Genomic DNA, 19,380 nt, shown 5'->3' on the forward strand with positions numbered 1-19,380 from the left:
GTCATCCAACTTCAAAAATTATCTTGGCTGAGGAATAGCTTAGTGGTAGAGTGTGTGCTTTGTATGCACAGCCATGAGTTCAATTCCCAGCACCAAAAAAATTTTTAAATAAACAATTCTTGTGTTTGCCTAACCTCCATCTCCTTACTCCTATTATTTTGAAGCAAATCTCATGTATTATCAGTTTATCTGTAAGTATTTCAATATGTATCCTTAAAACAGATGGCTCTTATTTTTAAAATATCTGTATACTATAATCATACCATAAAATAATGAGTTATTCTGTCAGTATTTATGTTTCCCTGATTGTCTTACGTGTTTTGTTGTTTGATGGTTATGGGGTTTGAACTCAGGGCTACATGCTTGCAAGGCAGGCAGTCTACCTCCTGAACCACACTTACAGCCCAGTCTTATGCATTTTTTTTTCACTATATTAAATTGGGACCAAATGAGGCTCAACATGGTAGTTGGTTAATATTTCTCTGTAAATTGCCCTTTAACCTATAAGAAACAGAAAACTGACATTTGTCAGATTAGTATGCCCTGGGTAAGTATTTTTTAAAAGCATAAAAACTTTTTCCTCTAGTTCTGAGAGGCTAGTCAGTGTTGTGCTCACATAGATGAGTGACTCCATCTGTGCTACACTCGCAGTGAATGATGGACAGCCCTGGGGATTTGCTTCATTCTCATAAGTAATGTGACATAGAAGCTGACTTGATTTTTCCATTGAGGACATAGGAAAGTCATTGGATCCAAGCTTTAAAACATTTTAAAATAACAAGATTTTCACTGTCTTATTTTATAAATGGGAATATGCCAGAAAAGTTTGAGTTTAGTCAGATATAGAACTTAAAGATCTGGGTAGAGAATGGGAAGACACTAGTATTATCTAGGAAACTTAACTTTAAAAAAAAAGTAAAGAGATCCCTAGTAAGTTTTAATTTTATGTATTGATTTTCATAAAATAATATAGAGACATTTATTATTTTTGGCAGTACTGTGATTAGAACTCAGGGCTTTGCATTTGGTTGGTAGCCACTCTACCACCTGATCCATATCTCCAGTCCTGTATGCTTTAGTTATTTTTTAGATAGTGTCTTGCACTGTTTGTCTAGGCTGGCCTGGGATCAAGATCCTTATACCAATGCCTCCCACATAGCTGGGATCATAAGTATGTGCCACCACACTGGGCTTGTTTTTTGAGATAGGGTCTCACTAATTTATTTTTTTTTTGTCCTGGAACTGTGCTTCTCCTACCTGTGCCTGCCAAGTAGCTGGAATTACAGGTGTGAGCACTGTCAATCCTTTATGAGTCAATAGCCTCAGTTCTCCTGAACATCTGAGGGTGAATGGGACTTTGAAGTGTAACACTTGAACTCAAGTTCTGACTTATAGCTTACTAGCTATGCGGATTCATAATTTTCTTTGTATAATTTTTTTTGTCTTGGGAGGGTGGTACTGGGCATTGAACTCAGGGCCTCACACTTGTTAGGCAAATAGTCTACCCCTTCAACCATGCCCCTAGTTCTTTTGCTTTTAGTTTGTTTTTCAGATATGACCTCAAGCTTTTTGCCAGTCTGGCCCCAGACTGTGATCCTTCTACCACTGCCACCCAAGTAATTGGGATTACATGTGTACACCACCATACTTGGCTTGTTTACTGAGAATAGAGCTTGCTAACTTTGCTGGAACTGGCCTCAAACCTCAATTCTTGTATCTTGACTTCCTGATTAACTGGGATTACAGGCATGTGCCACCACACCTCGCCCTGTATAACTTTTTTTTTCTTTTTTTTTTTTTTTGACAGTGCTGGGGAACAGAACCCAGGGCATTGTGCACCCTACCAATGAGATATATCCCCAGCCTTTTTTGAATAACTTTAAAAAATAGACACAGAAACTTGAATTCATTCTTGTACATGGTTTTATCCTCAAGATACCAGACTTGTTTGTGTGTTTGTTTTTTCAGTTTGCTATAAACACATCACCTACTCCAGAAGACCTGATGTTAAGACAATATGTTTATGGACCCAAGATACAGCTTTATAGAGAAGATTGTGAGGTTCTTCGCCAAAAGATTGAAGAGTGAGAAAGTTTTAATCTTTTTTTTCCTGTGTAGTTTTATGTGGGGATTTGTTGGGTGGATAGTTAATAAGCAAATAGTCTCTGTGGAAAGGTTTTGATTACAATAAACCAACATGGGAGAAAATTTGAATTTTGGCTTTGTAATCAGACGTACTGAAGCTCAATCCTGGCTACAACACTAGCTGTGTAACTTGTGTAAGTCATTTAACTTTCATGACTACATCTTTGAAGTGGTGATAATAATACTTACTCAGAGGTAGAATGAGCAGTAGAAATAGTTTGCATAAAATGTTTTCATAGGGACCCTGAGTTCAAATGCCAGTACCACTTTAAAAAAATTTTTATACCATTCTAGTTTTTGTGGGGTTTTTTGTTTGGTTTGGTTTGATGGGACTGGGGTTTGAACTCAGGGCTTTTTACTTGAAAAGCAGGTGTTCTACATCTTGAACCACACCTCCATTCCATTTTGCTCTGGTTATTTGCCTGGGCTGCCTCAAACCACAATCTTCCTTATCTTGGTCTCCCAAGACCTTTTTTTTTTTGGCGGTGCCAGAGTTTGAACTTAGTGCCTACACCTTGAGCCACTCCACCAGCCCTTTTTGTGATGGGTTTTTTCAAGATCTGGTCTCATGAACTATTTTTCTGGGCTGGTTTTGAACCATGAACCTCCTGATCTCTGCATCCTGAGTAGCTAGGATTACAGGTGTGAGCCACCAGCAGCTGGCCAAACCATTCTTAACAAAAAATAAGTCTTCAGTAAAATAGACAGTAATTATTAGATTATGACATCATAAATTATTTGCAAACGAACATCTTCAAAAGAAGATAGTACCCTTTAGAAATTTATATGTAGTATCTAAAGTCAAGATTGCTGTTGGAATTTGCCCTTAATACATATATAAAAGGACATTGTTTTACTCAGAAGATAACCCAGTGCTTTGGTATTTATAAATATTGCACACTGATTTACAAATCAGGTATATTTGGATTTCCTCAGGTATATGGAATTTATACATAATCACCTATAATCATAGCTACTTGGGAGGCTAAAATTGGTGTGGGGGGAATAGCAGTTCGAGGCCAGCCTGGGCAAATAGTTCATGAGACTTCCCCTGTCTCCAAAATAACCAGAGCAAAATAGACTGGAGGTATGGCTCAAGCCAAAGACCACCTGATTTGTAAGTGTGAAGCCCTGAGTTCAAAACCCAGTCCCATTAAAAAAAAAAAAATCGGGCCGGGCTCCGGTGGCTCACACCTGTAATCTTAGCTACTCAGAAGGTAGAGATCATGAGGATCTCAGTTTGAAGCCAGCCTGGGCAAATAGTTCCATGAGACCCTATCTCAAAAAAACCCATCACAAAAAAGGGCTGATGGAGTGAATCAAGGTGTAGGCCCTGAGTTCAAGCCCCAGTAATACACACACACACACACACACACACACACACACACACACACAAAAGAATTTATACTTCAAAAGGATGGTTATGTTATACTTATTTAGGACTATCCAATTACATTTGAACCAATTTAATAAACAAAAGAAATCAAATAATCTTTAAGAATTTTGTTGTTTTAAGTAGGGAGGCTGTCTGGGTAGTCTGGGCAATCTGTCACAGAGGTCAGCAACTTTGCATATTCACTACTAAGGGGTTGTTCCTGCAGCAGCATCCAGTGAGGCTCCTCAGTTACCTCTGCCCGTCACTACTGCTATTCCCAAAGCACTAGAATTTATTCTTACTGTCTGCCTGTGCCAGTACTACTGTCAGCACATTAAATGGTTCTTCAAAGCTGACCAGTGTAGACGTGGTCTTATATGTCAGCATGCTCTTTAGTCATACATGTACATGTACCATTTTTAAAATATATGTATATTTAAATTAAAATGTGTATAGTTACCTTTCAAAAAAATAAATAAATAAAAAAGAATTATGTTTTGCTGTATACCAGTGGCTCACACCTGTAATCCTAGCTACTCAGGAGGCAGAGATCAGGAGGATCGTGGCTTGAAGCCAGCCAGGTCAAATAGTTCATGGGACCCTATCTCGAAAAAAACCCATCACCAAAAAGGGCTGGTAGAGTGGTTCAAGTGGTAGAGCACCTGCCTGGCAAGCTTGAGGCCTGAGTGCAAACCCCAGTACTGCCAAAAAAAAAAAAAAAGGAAATGGAATCTTACTTGAACATGTTTAGATTGGCTCTGCTGTTTATTTTGTGTTTGTGTGCCTGAATATAATATTATCTAACTTTGACAAAAGTTTATTTCTTCCACTAATTAACAAGAGACTAATATATAAGGATTATAATAGTTTAGCTATTTTTTTAATAAATACTATTCTGTAAAAGTAAGATAAGACTTTGAACTGAATTTGGAATTTTTTTGTTGCTTTTGAGACAGTCTTACAGTATAGCTCAGGCTGGCCTTGAACTTGCTGTGTAGCCCAAAGTGACCTTGAACTCAAGATATTCATGCTTCTGCCCGCCCCCAAGTGCTGGGATTACAGGCAAGCACCACCACACCCAGCTCTGAATTGGGAGCTGTTATTTATTTATTTAATTATTTATGTTTGTGGTAGTGGGGTTTGAACTCAGGACCTCACACTTCCTAGGCAGGTGCTTTACCACTTGAGCCAGTCCACTAGTCCTTTTTTTTGTGTTGGGTATTTTGGTGCTAGGGTCTCATGAACTATTTGCCAGGGCTGGCTTCAAACCATGATCCTCCTGATCTCTGACTCCTGAATAGCTAGGATTACAGGTATGAGCCTCTGGTGCCTGGCTTTGGGGACTGTTATTTAAAATACTCTCTACAACTTAACAGTAATTATACTTTGTCAAGCCTTGGGTTATAAGCAACATGTTTTCACATTGGGGCAAGCTAATACATTGAAATGAGAACTCTTATTTGTAAGAGAAATTTTTCTTTTGTTTTGGTTTGGTTTTTGGCAGTACTGAAGTTTGCACTCAGGGCTTTGAGCTTGCAAGGCAGATGCTCTACCACTTGAGCCACACCTCCAGTCCTAGCGAAGTATTTTCGGTTTGTGACATTCTTGAACTGCTGTTCTTTAAGTGTTGAATAATCAGGCTGGCCACTTTTTTTTTTTTGAGTGAATTCTTTTTATGTAGGAAAAAACATAGAGAAGAACTAAATTAATTGTCTGTAGATCTGAACAGTTCATTCAAGCTGACTTCTGTACCCTGTGCTAACTTCTCTGTATTTTAGATTAAAGGTTTCTGCAATGAGCCAAGATAAACTCTTGACTGATGTAAATAGAAACTTGTGGGAGAAAATGAGACACTGCTCTGATGAAGAGGTACTTTTGTCTCATTTTCTGAATGAAAGTAAATACAGATATTTTGAATAATGTTTATGGTAGAATAAATAACTGTTACTTGATAACTAGTGATGAGTTCTTTAAATTCTTTCTTAGAATTAATGTTACCAAGTTCTTATTTATACAAGTAATTGTTAATATATAATCTTTTAAAACCTGTGATGATCAATTTAATATATAGAATATATTTGAAGTTTCCTCCTTCCTACTCACCTTTCACTCAGATTTAAATGAAGAAAAGATTCTCTTTACTTGGTTAAATAATATTCAACCCATTTTATATGTGCCTTAATATATTGAGTGTTTTGTCAATTAAGAGCCTGTCATTTTCTAATTTGTACCATGAACAAATCAATTTAAGCCAGCAATCAAAACTGAAATTTTTGGTTCTTTTTTTAAACAAGTATATGGAATTAAATCTGCAAATGAGAAGTATCCTGCCTTAGTAATCAGAATCGAGAATAGGCAAAAGCCTAGCATGGCAGTTGAGCCTGCCTTCCCAGACCACTTTATCTGACTAATTTGTTTTACTGCACTGTACTCTACCTCTCCCTTACAGCTGAAGGCCTTTGGGACTTACCTTAACAAAATAAAATCGTGTTCTACCAAGATGACTAAAGTCTTCACTCACCAAGGAAAGGTGGCTCTGTACAGCAAGCTGGTACAATCAGCTCAGGTAATTTGACAGAATTAACCCATGGAAATAGCTACTAAAATTATTGTATACTGGTTGTAGAATATGAAGGCTGTTTCTTAGGAGATATCTGAGTGAGACTTGAATAAAAACAATTGTTTATAGGATGTGAGATTCAGTTAGTGAACACTGGCAACTCTTGGCACATAGTTAATAACATGCTTATGTCTCATCTCAACCACTGCCACTCATTGTACATACTGAAGTAAAATATATAGGATTCTGGTCTCCCATTGTTACAGGCTGTAGTATTTTCTTCATACTTGTGCCCACCTTTAAAAGTTACTGTGTGTTACAGTAACATTTCTCAACATGATCATCCTTTTTTTGTTGTTTGTTTTTTTTTTTTTGGTAGTATTGGGGTTTGAACTCAGGGCCTTGCACTTGTTTCACAGGTACTCTACAATTTGAGCCACTCCCCCAGTGCTCAAAAACCCTATTTTTGGAATAGGGTTTCAAGTTTATGCCCAGGCAGACTGTTTATGCTTCCTGCACAACTGGAATGGTAGGTGTGTGTTGCCACACCTAGCTTTCATTGAAATGGGATCTCAAACTTTGCCCTCGCTGGCCTCCTGATCTTCCCGATCTCTGCCCTCTGAGTAGCTAGGATTACAGGCTTCAGCCACAGTGCCCAGCAATGATCATCCTTTTAAGAAGGCTTTGCATAGGTCTGAGAATGTAGCTTAGTGATGAAACACTCACCTAACATTCTCAATGCCCTATGTCTTTGGTCCACTGTGCCATTAAAAAAAAAAAAAAAACCATAAAAATCCTTTCCATTGGCAGAGGCTGACAGGATGGCTTAAACTTAGAGCCCCGGCCTAGCAAACATGAGGCCCTGAGTTCAAATTATAGTGCTGAAAAAAAGAAACAAAAAACTTTACATTGGCAAATAAGTATGGGAAATGTTGCATGCAGTATCCTATTTAAAGAAATATAAATTTTATTTAAAGTTAAGTCTGAAAGTAAAAATGCTGTAATTCTGTTTGATCAGTATTTCCCATGTTTCTGACCATAGGGAAAAATTTAAAGAATTCTTTGTACTTAATAAATATTAATATCCAATATTCCATGTAACATATATAAATGCTGTAATAAATGAAAAAGCAAAATTAGCTCATATTTACCTGCTATTGAAATTTTTTTTTAATTTTTAAGACAGACTTAAAGCTTTGACTTTAAGATTTGACTGTTTGTGATCATGACATAGCAGTTCAGATCATTTATAATGTCTTGTTTGGAGAGTTAACCTACAGCCTATAATATTTTGTGTTTAGAATGAGAGGGAGAAACTTCAGATGAGGATAAATGAGATGGACAAAATACTTATGAAGATCAATAACTGTCTCGCTGAAGTGGAAATAGGTAAACTATTTTAAATACTTGTCTAAGGGCTGGGGATGTAGCTCAATTGTAGAGCACTTGTCTAGCATGTAGCAGGCCCTAGATTCAATCCCTAGCACTGAAAAAGATAAATAAATACTTTTCTAAAATAATATTTATCTCAGTATCTCCCTGTAGCAGGTTGTTGGTCTTACTATGCTATCTTAGCAGCTTGAGAAAATAAATTACAAATTAAAAGTCTTTTACTATGATCATCCTTAACACAGTAAAGAGATGCCCAAGATAATGAGTCCCGTTGGAAAGTACTTCATAATAACCTAGCCCATAATCTTGTATTTTTTAATAAATGAATTTAATCTTCATTTGAAAATTGTCTAAACTTTTAGTTTGGCTTCTCATAATTCCAACTTGTTACTTTTCTTTCCTGAAACCACCTTCTCAAAATTCCACATAATCATCAAATTTTATTCTTTCCAGCCCTAGGCATCTTGACCTCTTTCCATATTTGACATTGCTTATTGTTCTTTTCTTCCTGAAAATTTTATCTCTGTTAACCTCCATGATTTTGCACCAATTTGACACTATTCTTTTCTCCTGGCTGCTTCTTTTAACTCCTCTTTGGCCTCTCTTTCTCTATTTGTTTGGAATTTTGAATTTTTTCATCTTTTCTTTTTTGATGTGTGTGCACGTGCACATGTTATTCCCTCCAAATTTACATGGTAACAATGTGCCATCTAACCAATAACAGAATGTATTTTTAGAGTCTTGGAAAAGAGTTGGGAGGACCATAAAAATGTACAATAAAGATTAAGGACATAGCCAGGTGACAGTGGCTCATGCCTGTAATCCTAGCTACTTGGAGGCTGAGATCAGGAGGATCGTCATTCCATGCCAGCCCTTAGCAAATAGTTCATGAGACCCACCCCCCATCTCCAAAATAGTCCCAGCAAAATGGACTGAATGTGTGAGTCAAGTGGTAGAGTACCCGCTTGGCAAGTACAAAACTCTGAATTGAAACACTAAGCTCACCAAAAAAAATCAAGTAAAAAAGGTGAACACTTACATTTTCTTTGATATTCTCTCTCTCTTTCTCTTTGGCGGTATGGGGTTTGAACTGAGGCCCTCACCCTTGCTAGACAGGCATTCTACCACTTGAGCCACCCCACCATACCATTCTCTTTGATGCTCTCTTAATTCCTTCTTTAGTACCTCATTAATTCTGAAGTGTGCTATTTCGAGTCTCCTTACTAATCTTACCTTCATTCAGTCTCCTTCCAGTACAAACTGAACATTGCTGCCAGAGTAGGGTTCAAACTTTGAACTCAAGGCCTTGTGCTTGCTAAGCACAAGGTGCTAAACCATTGGTGTTATGCTCCCAAACCCAGATTAATAATTATGAAAGGCAGTTTGCATTATGTTTCTCCCCTGAAAAACCATTATGTCTGTTTATTTCAAATAATGTTTAAACATCTAAGTTTAACAGTTAACATTCTCTTCTAATCAAATTCAAATCTTTCTTTCTTATATTATTTGTTACTACTTCCTTACACATCTTAAATTCCAACCAAATCTTTGCCATTACTACACAGTTCTGCCGCTTTGTGCTTTTGTTGTAGCAGTGGGGGGCCAGGGGTGGAGTAGGTGTGGGGGTAGAACCTTGCTCAAGTGCTCTAACACTAAGCTATACCCCAGCCCTTCTGCCTCGTTTTTCTGCTAATACATTCACCTGTTTTCCACCAAGAAAAGTAAAAAACTACCTGGTTTTTGTGTTCTGCATTGAATTGATGAGTAAATGAATTTCATAGTCTTAGACTACCACACCCTTTTGTTTATTACTTTACTTTCTACTTCACAAAAAAAAAAAAAAAAAAAAAAGCCACCAGGCTTGAACTTCCATACTTCCTACTCCCAAAGAAATCACACTTTTTAAAAAATATGTCAATGTTCATTCTTTCATGCTTCCTTTCTTTTCCCTAAGACCAATCTTTACATCTAAACATTGATTTCTAGTCTTCTTTTCTTTTCAGGACTCTTACATCACTAATTTTTCCTTTGTTCATATATTTAACCTTTCCACTTCCATTGATTATATTCAACTCTGTCTCATCTTCAAAAATACCAAAAACTGGGCTGGGGATATAACTCTATCCTCCCCCCATAACTCCACCCCACAAATAAAGCACCCACCCATATTTCCCTCCTTAGGTAGCACTGAATGGCTTCCTGTTTCTTGGTCCTTCATTATTAACTGTGCAAATTTCCTTGTTACCTTTTATGTGCCATGTACAGTACTCAGGACTAAGAACATACTGGGAACCAAAAACAAGCATTATTTGTGCCTTTATGGAGTCCAACAGAGATTATAAGCTTGTTTAAACAAGTAATTTGGGTTGACCGAGTGGCTCAAATGGCAGAGCAGCTGCCTAACAAGCTCAAGGCCATGAGTTCAAACCCCAGTACTGCTCAAAAATTTAATTAATTAATTTTAGAAAAACAAGTAATGGCAACTTCTGTGGAAGAGATTACAATGTGTTGTGAGGTTCTACAAGAGTAATATAACCAAGTTAGGAAGTCAATATAGCCTTCATTCTAAAGAAATGACATTTGAGTTAGGATCTGAAAGAGGAATAGGACTTAACAAAGTACAAAGGGAAAGGAGAGCAGATTATTCACTATGAATAACGCACATAGAAACTGTTATGTGAAAGAGATGTACTAACTGCAGGGGTTTGAAAATAGGCCAACATGTCTACAATAGAGAACAAAAGGGAGCATGATCTGAAATAAAACTGGAGATGTTACTAGTGACCAAGTCTAAGAGGCCTCTTAAGGAGATCTAGAGTTTTCCAAGAACAGCCACTGGAAGAATGTTATTACAGGTATAAAGATTGGGTTTGAGTAGATCAAGAACAAATGCAAGCCAGACCTGGTGACCCAGGCCTATAATTCTAGCACCCAGGAGGATGAAGCAGGAGGATATTGAGCTCCAGGCCAGCCTGACCTACATAGCAAAACCATTCCTCAAAAAAAAAAAAAAAAAACGAAGAATAAATGCAACCAGTTAAGTCATTATTGGTAGTTATTGGCTGGTATGGTCAAGAATAAGCATTACTTTACATAAAGGAATGCTGGTGAGTGTGAACAAAATATATACTGGGGTTTGAACTCAGGGCCTCACACTTGCTAGGCAGACACTCTATCACTTGAGCCACTCCACCAGCCCTATTTTGGAAAGGGTTTTTTGAGATAGGGTCTTGCAAACTATTTGCCCTGGCTGGCTTCAGCTGCGAGCCTCCGTTCTCTGCCTTCTGAGTAGCTAGGATTACAGGCATGAGCTACCAGTACCCAGCTAAGAAAAAGGTATTTTTGAGGTAAAATGTAAACTTGGTTTAAATGTGGGGAAAAAGAACTTTAAGGATGACTCCCAGGTTTCAAAAACAAAGATTTTAAGTTGTACTCACTTGTTTTTTTATGTGTTTGTTTCTGCTTAGCCCATATGGGTTGCCAGAAATCATTATATGACATTATAATTTAGAGCTTTATTGGCAGTGCTATATTCTCTGCTTTATTGGCAGAGAATGGTGGGTGTTTGTGAAGTAGTTCGAACACTTCATTTTGGGACCGTTTATCCTTTTCATCTGTGATATTTATTTATTTTTTATATAGCTATTATTGGGGTTTAAACCCGACCTCGTGCTTGCTAGGCAGGCATCCTACACTTGAGCCACACTTCCAGCCCTAATAAATTATTTTTGACTGAATTATTCTAATGCATGATGTCTGCTTTAGAAACTAAGAATTTGGAAGATGAAGAGAAAGATAATCCTATGGAAGAACAGGGTTCTGAAATGAGAGCTGCAGAGAAAGGTAACTGAAAGAGTAATGGTGGGGGAAACCCTTCGTTCTGAGTTTGTTGACAAATTAGGTGAGAGTAAGTGAGAAATTTCAATAAAACAGATGATATGTATGGCAACATTTTAATAGTGTTCTTTTTATGCTTTCTTTTCATAGAACTGGAACAGCTGAAAGCTGAAGAGGAGCAGCTTCAAAGGTCAGCCTTCAATCCTATGTTAGAAAATACAGTGCTAAGTGATGGCAAGGCTCAAGTGGTAGAGTGCCTGCCTAGCCAGCACAGGGCCCTGGGTTCAAAACCTAGTGGTGCAAAAAAAAAAAAAAAAAGAGAGATAGGAAAGGAAGGGAGGAAGGAAGGAGGAAGAAGGGAGGGAGAAAAGGAGGGAGGGAGGAAGATATACTGAATTCTACAAGGTTAATGACTTCCTACCCCTGAAGACTTTCAAGATTTAGGAATGTACGTTTAAAGCTGACTCAGGGCTTCTGCTCTACTTTGAATTATACCCTAGAGGACATTTCAGCCAATGTCATTTTTGAAGCAGTTACTGTTTTATAGGCCATTAATCCAAAGCAGGATTTCTTACACTTGAAATTGTCAAAATTATGACAAAATCAATAAAATTCCACTTAACAATTATTAATTTGATAGGAATGTTCAGCTGAAATTAAATTGATGCAAGCAAAATTTCTAGACACAAACCATAAATTTCATTTAACTCTAACAAACAAAATCAAATGCAAGCAACAAAGTTAATCCGTGTGTAGTTTTATTGTGGGCATCCTTATGATCTACATTGTGTTTATTTTGTATCATAAAAAATAAAAAAGTAAGCTGAGCACCAGTGGCTCATGCCTGTATCCTAGCTACTTGGGAGGATCTCAGTTCAAAGCCAGCCCAGGCAAATGGTTTGTGAGACCCTGTCTCAAAAAAACCCTCCACAAAAAGGACTGGTGGAGTGGCTCAAGATACAGGCCCTCAGTTCAAGCCCCAATACTGCAAATAATAATAATAATAATAATAATGTAGTTTTCAATAATTATTTTAAAATGCATGGAACCCCAAAAGATATCTTCATGGATCCTAATTTGAGAGACAATGTTTTATACTCTTCTAAGTAGACCTACTTTTATATTAATTAATGCTTATAAAAAAAACAAAACATTACCTCACTGGGAGCCATCTAGCATGTGACTTCTTATCATAAACCATTTTCTTAATAGTCTGAATTCTCTAATAAATATCTTTGTGTGAATACCTAATTTTATTTTCAGAAAGCTATTAGAACTGGAGGTTCAGAAAAAGCAGACCCTTGCTCATCTAGACTCTGCACAAAATCAAATAAATAGAACTGAAAAGCTGCTGGATCAGTTGAGGTAAGGAAAAGCAAGTGTCATTAGTTTCTATTTTAGCCTATACTGTAGTGGTTGTTTTAACCTACTATAGTAGTTGATATGTTTTTAAGTGTTTCTAGAGGCTTTTGGGGTACTTTAGGTTTTTTGTTTTTTGGGTTTTTTTCTTTTTGGTAGTATTGGGGCTTGAACTCAGGGTTTCCCTCATGTGAAGCAGGCACTCCATCACTTGTTTTGTGTTGGGTATTTTTGAGATTGGGTCTTTCAGACTTTTTGCCTGGGTTGTCCTGGAACCGTGATCTTCCTGAGTTCAGCCTCCCAAGTAGCTAGGATTGTAGGTGTGAGCCATTAGTGCCTGGCTTTGTTTTGCTTTTGAGACAGGGTCTCACTGTGTTGCCCATGCTAGCCTTGAATTCCTGGGCTCAAGCAACCCTCCCTCCTCACCCTCCCAAGAAGATGGGACTACAGGCAGGTGGCCTCAAAAAGTGTCCATGTATTCAAAACTGAGGTGAAAATAAATATACAGGATGGGAGAGCTAGCTATGGAAAGATGTTAAAATATTTAACACTTTTAAGCCAGGTCTGATGACTCAGACCTGTAATTCCAACACTTGGAAGGCTAAGGTATAAAGTAGGACAATTGTGAGTTTAAGACCAGATAGGATATATAGCAAGCTACTGTCTTTAAAAAAAAATTCTTTTAAAAGCAGGGCTGGAGGCACAGATCAAGTAGTAGAGTGAAGTTCAAACCCCAGTACTGCCAAAAGAACAAAATAATAACAACAAAAATTACCACTTTTGCATACACTTTTTTTCTCTAATATGTAGCTACCATTTGTACTGTTTGGGTGTTATCAGACATTCTCAAAAGAATTCTGGGCTGGGATATAGCTCAGCACGGTGGGGGAGAAGATTGCATTTTTGCTTCTCTCTCTCTAGTTTGTCTGAGTGGGATGTCACTGAATGGAGTGATGATCAAGCTGTATTCACCTTTGTTTATGACACAATAGAACTTACCATCACCTTTGGAGAGCCAGTAGGTGAGTGCTTGCCCTATATTCTTAATATTCATCCACTTTTATCTATCTCTTCTGTCAATAGTCACCTCTAACCCAGAAGACTGTAGTAACATTCCAATTGGGCTTTCTGGATCTTCTCCTTTTCCTCTCCAATTCATTCTCTACCCTGTAGCTATAGTAACTGTTAATTGGAATCATGTATGTTCTGTCAGGCTAATGATCAAAATATTTTATGTAGCCAGTAAAACTTTACATAAATTTGATTTCTCCCTCTTTTTCCTGCCTCATCTTATACCACCTTCCTATATATTCTCTGCACATTGACCGGACAGACTTCTTTCATTTCCTTAAGTGATCATGGTCTTTCATGTTCAGTCATTCCATTCTACCTCAAGACTGACTGACTTCTTTCCTTCTTTCCTTCCTTCCTCCCTCCCTCCCTCCCTGTGTCCTTCCTTCCTACCTTCCTTTTTCCCCTCCCTCCTTCCCTCCTTCCTTCCTTCCCTTTCTTTTTTTTTTTTTTAAATAATATCTCACTCTGTAGCCCAGGCTGGCTTTGAAGTCACATCTTCCTGCCTGAATCTCCTGAACAGTGGAATTTTAGATGTGTGCCCAGCTCCTCAGGATTTTAATACTGATGTTCCTTATGCCTGGCAGCTTTCCCCAGTCTTCACAAATAAATTCCTACTGATGATCCTTAAGTTCAATTGTCACTTCTCAAGAAAGTTTTCCATGGCTCTCTTTTTACCTACTCTCTCTGGCATATGCCCTTCTGTTATGTGCTCTCATTGTTCCCTGCACTTTTCCTTAGTATCACGCATCCCAGTTTGTAGTTCCACTTGTTTATTGGTGTAGTTATCTGTGTGTCCTCTCAAGATGTAAACCCTTTTCAAGACATGGGTTGATCATGTCTGTGTTTCTCATTATGGTACCCATAGTACCTACCACCTAAAAAATATTTAGCAAAGAATGCAACAAAGAGAATATCCAAATTTGTGAATTGGTGGAGTGGTTCAAATAGTAGAGCACCTGAGCTCAAATCCCAGTACCACAAAAAAAAAAAATAATTAATTAATAAGAATGCAAATTTGGGAGACAGGAGATAACTCTAGAATCTACAGTGAGCATATATAATGATTACCTAAAATTCACTGCAGCAATGCTAAAAGCATTAATCATTTTACTGTACTTGTTCAGGGATAATAGGTGTAGAGAGGTGGTAGCCATTTTATTTACATGATTCCTAAGAAAAAAATTTTTTTTGCACAAAAATTAAAGGAGATATTAACGAATACAGCAGTCTGTATTGTACACTTTGAATTTCTCTGAAAGTCCTACCAAATAGGGCTGGTGGAATGGCTTAAGTGGTAGAGCACCTGTCTAATAAGTGTGGGGCCCTGAATTCAAATCCCAGTACTGCCAAAAAACCTTACAAAGGTCCTACCGAATGAATGTAATTGAGCAGTGTCAGGGGTGCCTTTACCATATACAGAGAATGATACAATTCAAAGGTAGACCTTTAACTGCTATGAAAAAACCCTGCTACCCTGAAGAGCAGAGTTCTAACATACCAAGAAATAGTAAAAAGAAATACTATTCTTTGATTCTTCTTAGTTGGTCTCCCTTTCCTGAACAAGGCTTCGAGGAAGATTGTTGAGCTTAATTTTCAGTCTCTGTTAGATGGTAAGTTCAAAATACTTAATCCTCTAAAAATCTGTTGATGATTTACAAGTATAAATTACTTCTTGGTAACTCTTTCACAGAATAAATGAAAAAATTTGTCCTTAAAAATGGGTTTTTAGATATAAAACTATTTTTATTATTACCAGATTTTTTTTTTGTACTGGGTCTTAAACTCAGGGGTACACCTTGAGCCATTCCACCAGCCCTTTTAGTGATGGGTTTTTTTCGAGGTAGGGTCTCACTAAGTATTTCCTTGTGCTGGCTTCAAACTGTGATCCTCCTGATCTCTGCCTCCTAAGTACCTAGGATTCTAGGTGTGAGCCACCGGCACCCGGCTTATTACCAGATCTTGAGCAGTGATTAACAATAGCTGGCTGCATAGTTTGAAAATTACCATTATGATTTCTTAGTCTATATGAGGCATGTGTATTATTTGGATCAGTTCCTATGAGGTAGGTATTACTTCTGTTTACAAGTTAGGAAAATACAGATCAGAAAAATTAAGTGTTTACTACTTAGGTGGTAATGAAAGCAAGAATTTAGCCAGGCACTCATGGCTCACACCTGTAATCCTTGCTACTTGGGAGGTAAGACCAGGAAGATTGCAGTTTGAGGCCAGCAAATAGTTCAAGAGACCCACCCCCTATCTTGAAAATAACCAGAGCGAAATGGACTGGACGTGTGGCTTAAGCAGCAGAATGACTGCCTTGCAAGTGTGAAGCCTGAATTCAAACCCTAGTCACACACACACACACACACACACACACACAAGAAAAAAGCCAGGATTTGAACTCTGATACATGTTACATTTAAACCAAATACTGTTCTGTATGTTTAGACTTGAGGTTTTGTAGGAGTGTCTTATACTCACCATCTATATTATAATCATGTTTAAAGTAAAAGTCAAGACGATACTTATGTACGTAGTAGTTTGAGGATAGTTCCAGCTTATGTAATATTGTTTTCTTAGCCTTATATAAAATGTAAATAATATCCTGTTTTTGATTATTTTTTTTCCATCTCCAGAGGATAGAGCTCCTCCTTCCTCCCTTTTAGTTCATAAGCTTATTTTTCAGTACATTGAGGATCAAGAATCCTGGAAGGAGCAATGTACGTCACAGCATCAAGTACCCCAGGTAAGTCTGATGGTATTTTAAAGGAAAATTTACAGTCTGTCCTATAAAGCACTACTGAGCTTCTCCTTATATAGTGGTACACTGAAATACTAAGTTTACTCAATTGTTTAACATTTTGGGGGTTATAATAGAGTCATTAAATAATGAAATAGTTTATAATTTCATTGATGTTTTTGTCTATTTTTTCTAGATGCTTCAAGAACTTTCACTGGTTGTGAACCATTGCAGACTCCTTGGAGAGGAGATTGAATTTTTAAAGAGATGGGGACCAAATTATAACCTAATGGACATAGATGTAAAGAATACTGAGTAAGTCCATTAATTACCTGGAGCTGGAGCTCAGGGCCTACACCTTGAGCCACTGTACCAGACCTTTTTTGTGATGGGTTTTTTGAAGATAGGATTTCATAAACCATTTGCCCTAGCTGGCTTCAAACTGCAGTCCTCCTGATCTCTGCTTCCTGAGTAGCTAAGGTTACAGGCGTGAGCCACCAGCACCTGGCCAAATTTCCCCCTTTACAAGGACCCAGTCATACCAAATTAGGCTCCACTCTACTCCAACCAACAGAACCTCATCTTTTTTATGTGTGCCAGAGATGGAACCCAAGGTCTCATGCAAACTAAGCAAGGGAAGTGCTCTATCCCTGAGCTACACCCCCAACCCAAACCTCAACTAGTTAAATTTGCAATGACCTGATTCCTAAATAAGATCACATTTTGAGGTATTAGGGGTTAGCACTTGTACATATCAAAACATATTCAGCACACAGGAATATATCTCAACTCACATGTTTCATGACTAGACAGGCGCCAGTGGTTCACGCTGGTAATCCTAGCTGCTCAGGAGGCAGAGATTAGGAAGATTATAGTGAAGTCAGCCGGGTCAAATAGTGGAGAGACTCTATCTCAAAAATACCTGATGCAAAAAAAGGCTAATGGAGTGGATCAAGTGATAGAGTGCCTGCCTAGCAAAAGTGTAGGCCTTGAGTTCAAAACCCAATACAGCCAACAACAAAAAAAAAATATATATATATATACACACACACATATATATATATACACAGACACACACACACATATGTATATATGTTTCATGACTAACAATGAAAAAAACAACCAAATATACCCATCTTCTGTCCCATTTGATAAGAAGAAGAAATCATGTATTCTTAAGTCTCACATGCCAGTGTAAACAGAAAATGTGTTCATGTTTTAGTCTGTAATTGTGAATCTTGTCTTACAGGTTGAGGCTTTTATTCTCCAGCTCTGCAGCATTTGCTAAGTTTGAGATAACTTTGTCTCTCTCAGCCCATTATCCATTGGTACCAATACCCTTCACCATTCAAAATCACCTTGGGAACACTGGGTAAGTAAACAGTCAGCAGAATAAGACTCTGAGCTCTTTTCTAACCTTCATTATTTCATCAAAAAGATCCCTTGAAGTGGTCAGCAAATGGGCAATGAGAGCTACATGTTTTGTTTTTCTGATTGATTTTGCAGAATTTGTTCTTGTAAAGTCAGTGACCTGTTTTGCAGAATTTGTTCCTTTTAAAGTTAGTGACTGACAGGTATAAGTGGTTCACGCCTGTAATCATAGCTACTCAGTAGGAGGCAGAGATCAGGAGGATTGTGGTTCGAAGCCAGTCACGAACAAATACTTCTTGAGACCCTATCTTGAAAAAAACCCATCACAAAAAAAGGGCTGGCTCAAGTGTAAAAGTACCTGCTTAGCAAGCGTGAGGCCCTGAGTTCAAATGTTAGTTCTGCCAAATTAAGTAAATAAATACAATAAAAAAATTTAGTCAGTGACTTTGGGCCAGGCATGGTTATCACAGCTGTAATCCCAGTTCTCGAGAGGCTGAGGCAGAGGGATTGCAAGTTTGAAACCAGCCTGGCCTACATAGTGAGTTTGAGGCAAGCCTAGGATACATTGTAAGATATGTCAAAACACAAACAAAAGAAATCAGTGGCCTTTACTTCTATCTCCAATGGATGTCAGAGACCATCCGTCTGTTCTCTTATACTTGTTTACCTTTTGAATCTTCCTACCTAAAATGGATTCAAGAGATTAAAAAATTCTACATAAGCTTAGCCCAGATCATACGTAAACAGTTTTTGTATTCTTAAAGCAGAATATCGCTTTAGAAGTTGCACACTTATAATATTAATCTCAATTAGTATGTGCAACCAGACCTATAAGGGTCTCATCCTTACTAAGCTTTAATTTGTTACTGTGACTTTTTAGACACACTGATGACACACTGGAAGATACAGAGTTTAGAATGTGCCCACTTTAAATCCATGAGCTGTCAACAACAGTTTAGAATTTTATAGTTAAAGAAAGCAACTAGGTCAAGATACTTCACAATTATATACAGAAGTGGTTCTTAGGCCTTGTGTTGGAATCCCATTTCAAGCAGAGTCTGCTTTTTTTCTTTTTCTTTTTTTTCTCTCAGTACTGGGGTTTGACCTCAGGGCCTCATGCTTGCTAGAACATGTGCTCTAAAACTTGAACCATGTCTCCAGCCCTTTTTGCTTTAGTTATTTTTCAGATAGGGTCCCATTTTTTTGGTTTTGTTTTGTTTTTTGCTTGGGGTCATCTTAGACTGATCCTTCTATTTATGCTTCCCAATAACTGGGATGACATGTACCACCACACCCAGCTATTGGTTGAGATGTGGTCTTGCTAACTTTTTGCCTGGACTGGCCTCAAACTTTGATTCTCCCAATCTCTACCTCCCAAGTAGCTGGGATTATAGGTGTGAGCCACCTTATCTAGCCAAAGCTGCTTATATCTAGAAATGCTCATTTGTATTTCCTAGGAAACAGAGATGGTATCCAAGACCATGAATAGCACTGAATTGGAAATAAGTCTGAGTTTTCAGAAAAATT

General features: G+C 37.7%; 1 protein-coding gene across 3 annotated transcripts in view; it reads left to right on the forward strand.

The window, feature by feature from the left end:
* Positions 1–19,380, forward strand: part of Knl1 (kinetochore scaffold 1) — a 55,241-nt gene that overhangs the window by 33,996 nt on the left and 1,865 nt on the right. For 2 of the 3 annotated variants that reach the window (XM_074065682.1, XM_074065683.1), the window contains exons 14-25: positions 1,969–2,084; positions 5,299–5,389; positions 5,970–6,086; positions 7,382–7,469; positions 11,238–11,315; positions 11,460–11,499; positions 12,573–12,674; positions 13,590–13,690; positions 15,284–15,352; positions 16,379–16,488; positions 16,679–16,797; positions 17,732–17,854. In XM_074065682.1, coding sequence (XP_073921783.1) covers positions 1,969–2,084; positions 5,299–5,389; positions 5,970–6,086; positions 7,382–7,469; positions 11,238–11,315; positions 11,460–11,499; positions 12,573–12,674; positions 13,590–13,690; positions 15,284–15,352; positions 16,379–16,488; positions 16,679–16,797; positions 17,732–17,854 — 1,154 coding nt within the window. The remainder of the gene's footprint in view (positions 1–1,968; positions 2,085–5,298; positions 5,390–5,969; positions 6,087–7,381; positions 7,470–11,237; positions 11,316–11,459; positions 11,500–12,572; positions 12,675–13,589; positions 13,691–15,283; positions 15,353–16,378; positions 16,489–16,678; positions 16,798–17,731; positions 17,855–19,380) is intronic. The other variant, XM_074065684.1, reaches the window with a different exon arrangement.

Source organism: Castor canadensis, chromosome 2 (genome assembly GCF_047511655.1).
Source record: "Castor canadensis chromosome 2, mCasCan1.hap1v2, whole genome shotgun sequence".
NCBI classification, from domain to species: Eukaryota; Metazoa; Chordata; class Mammalia; order Rodentia; family Castoridae; genus Castor; species Castor canadensis.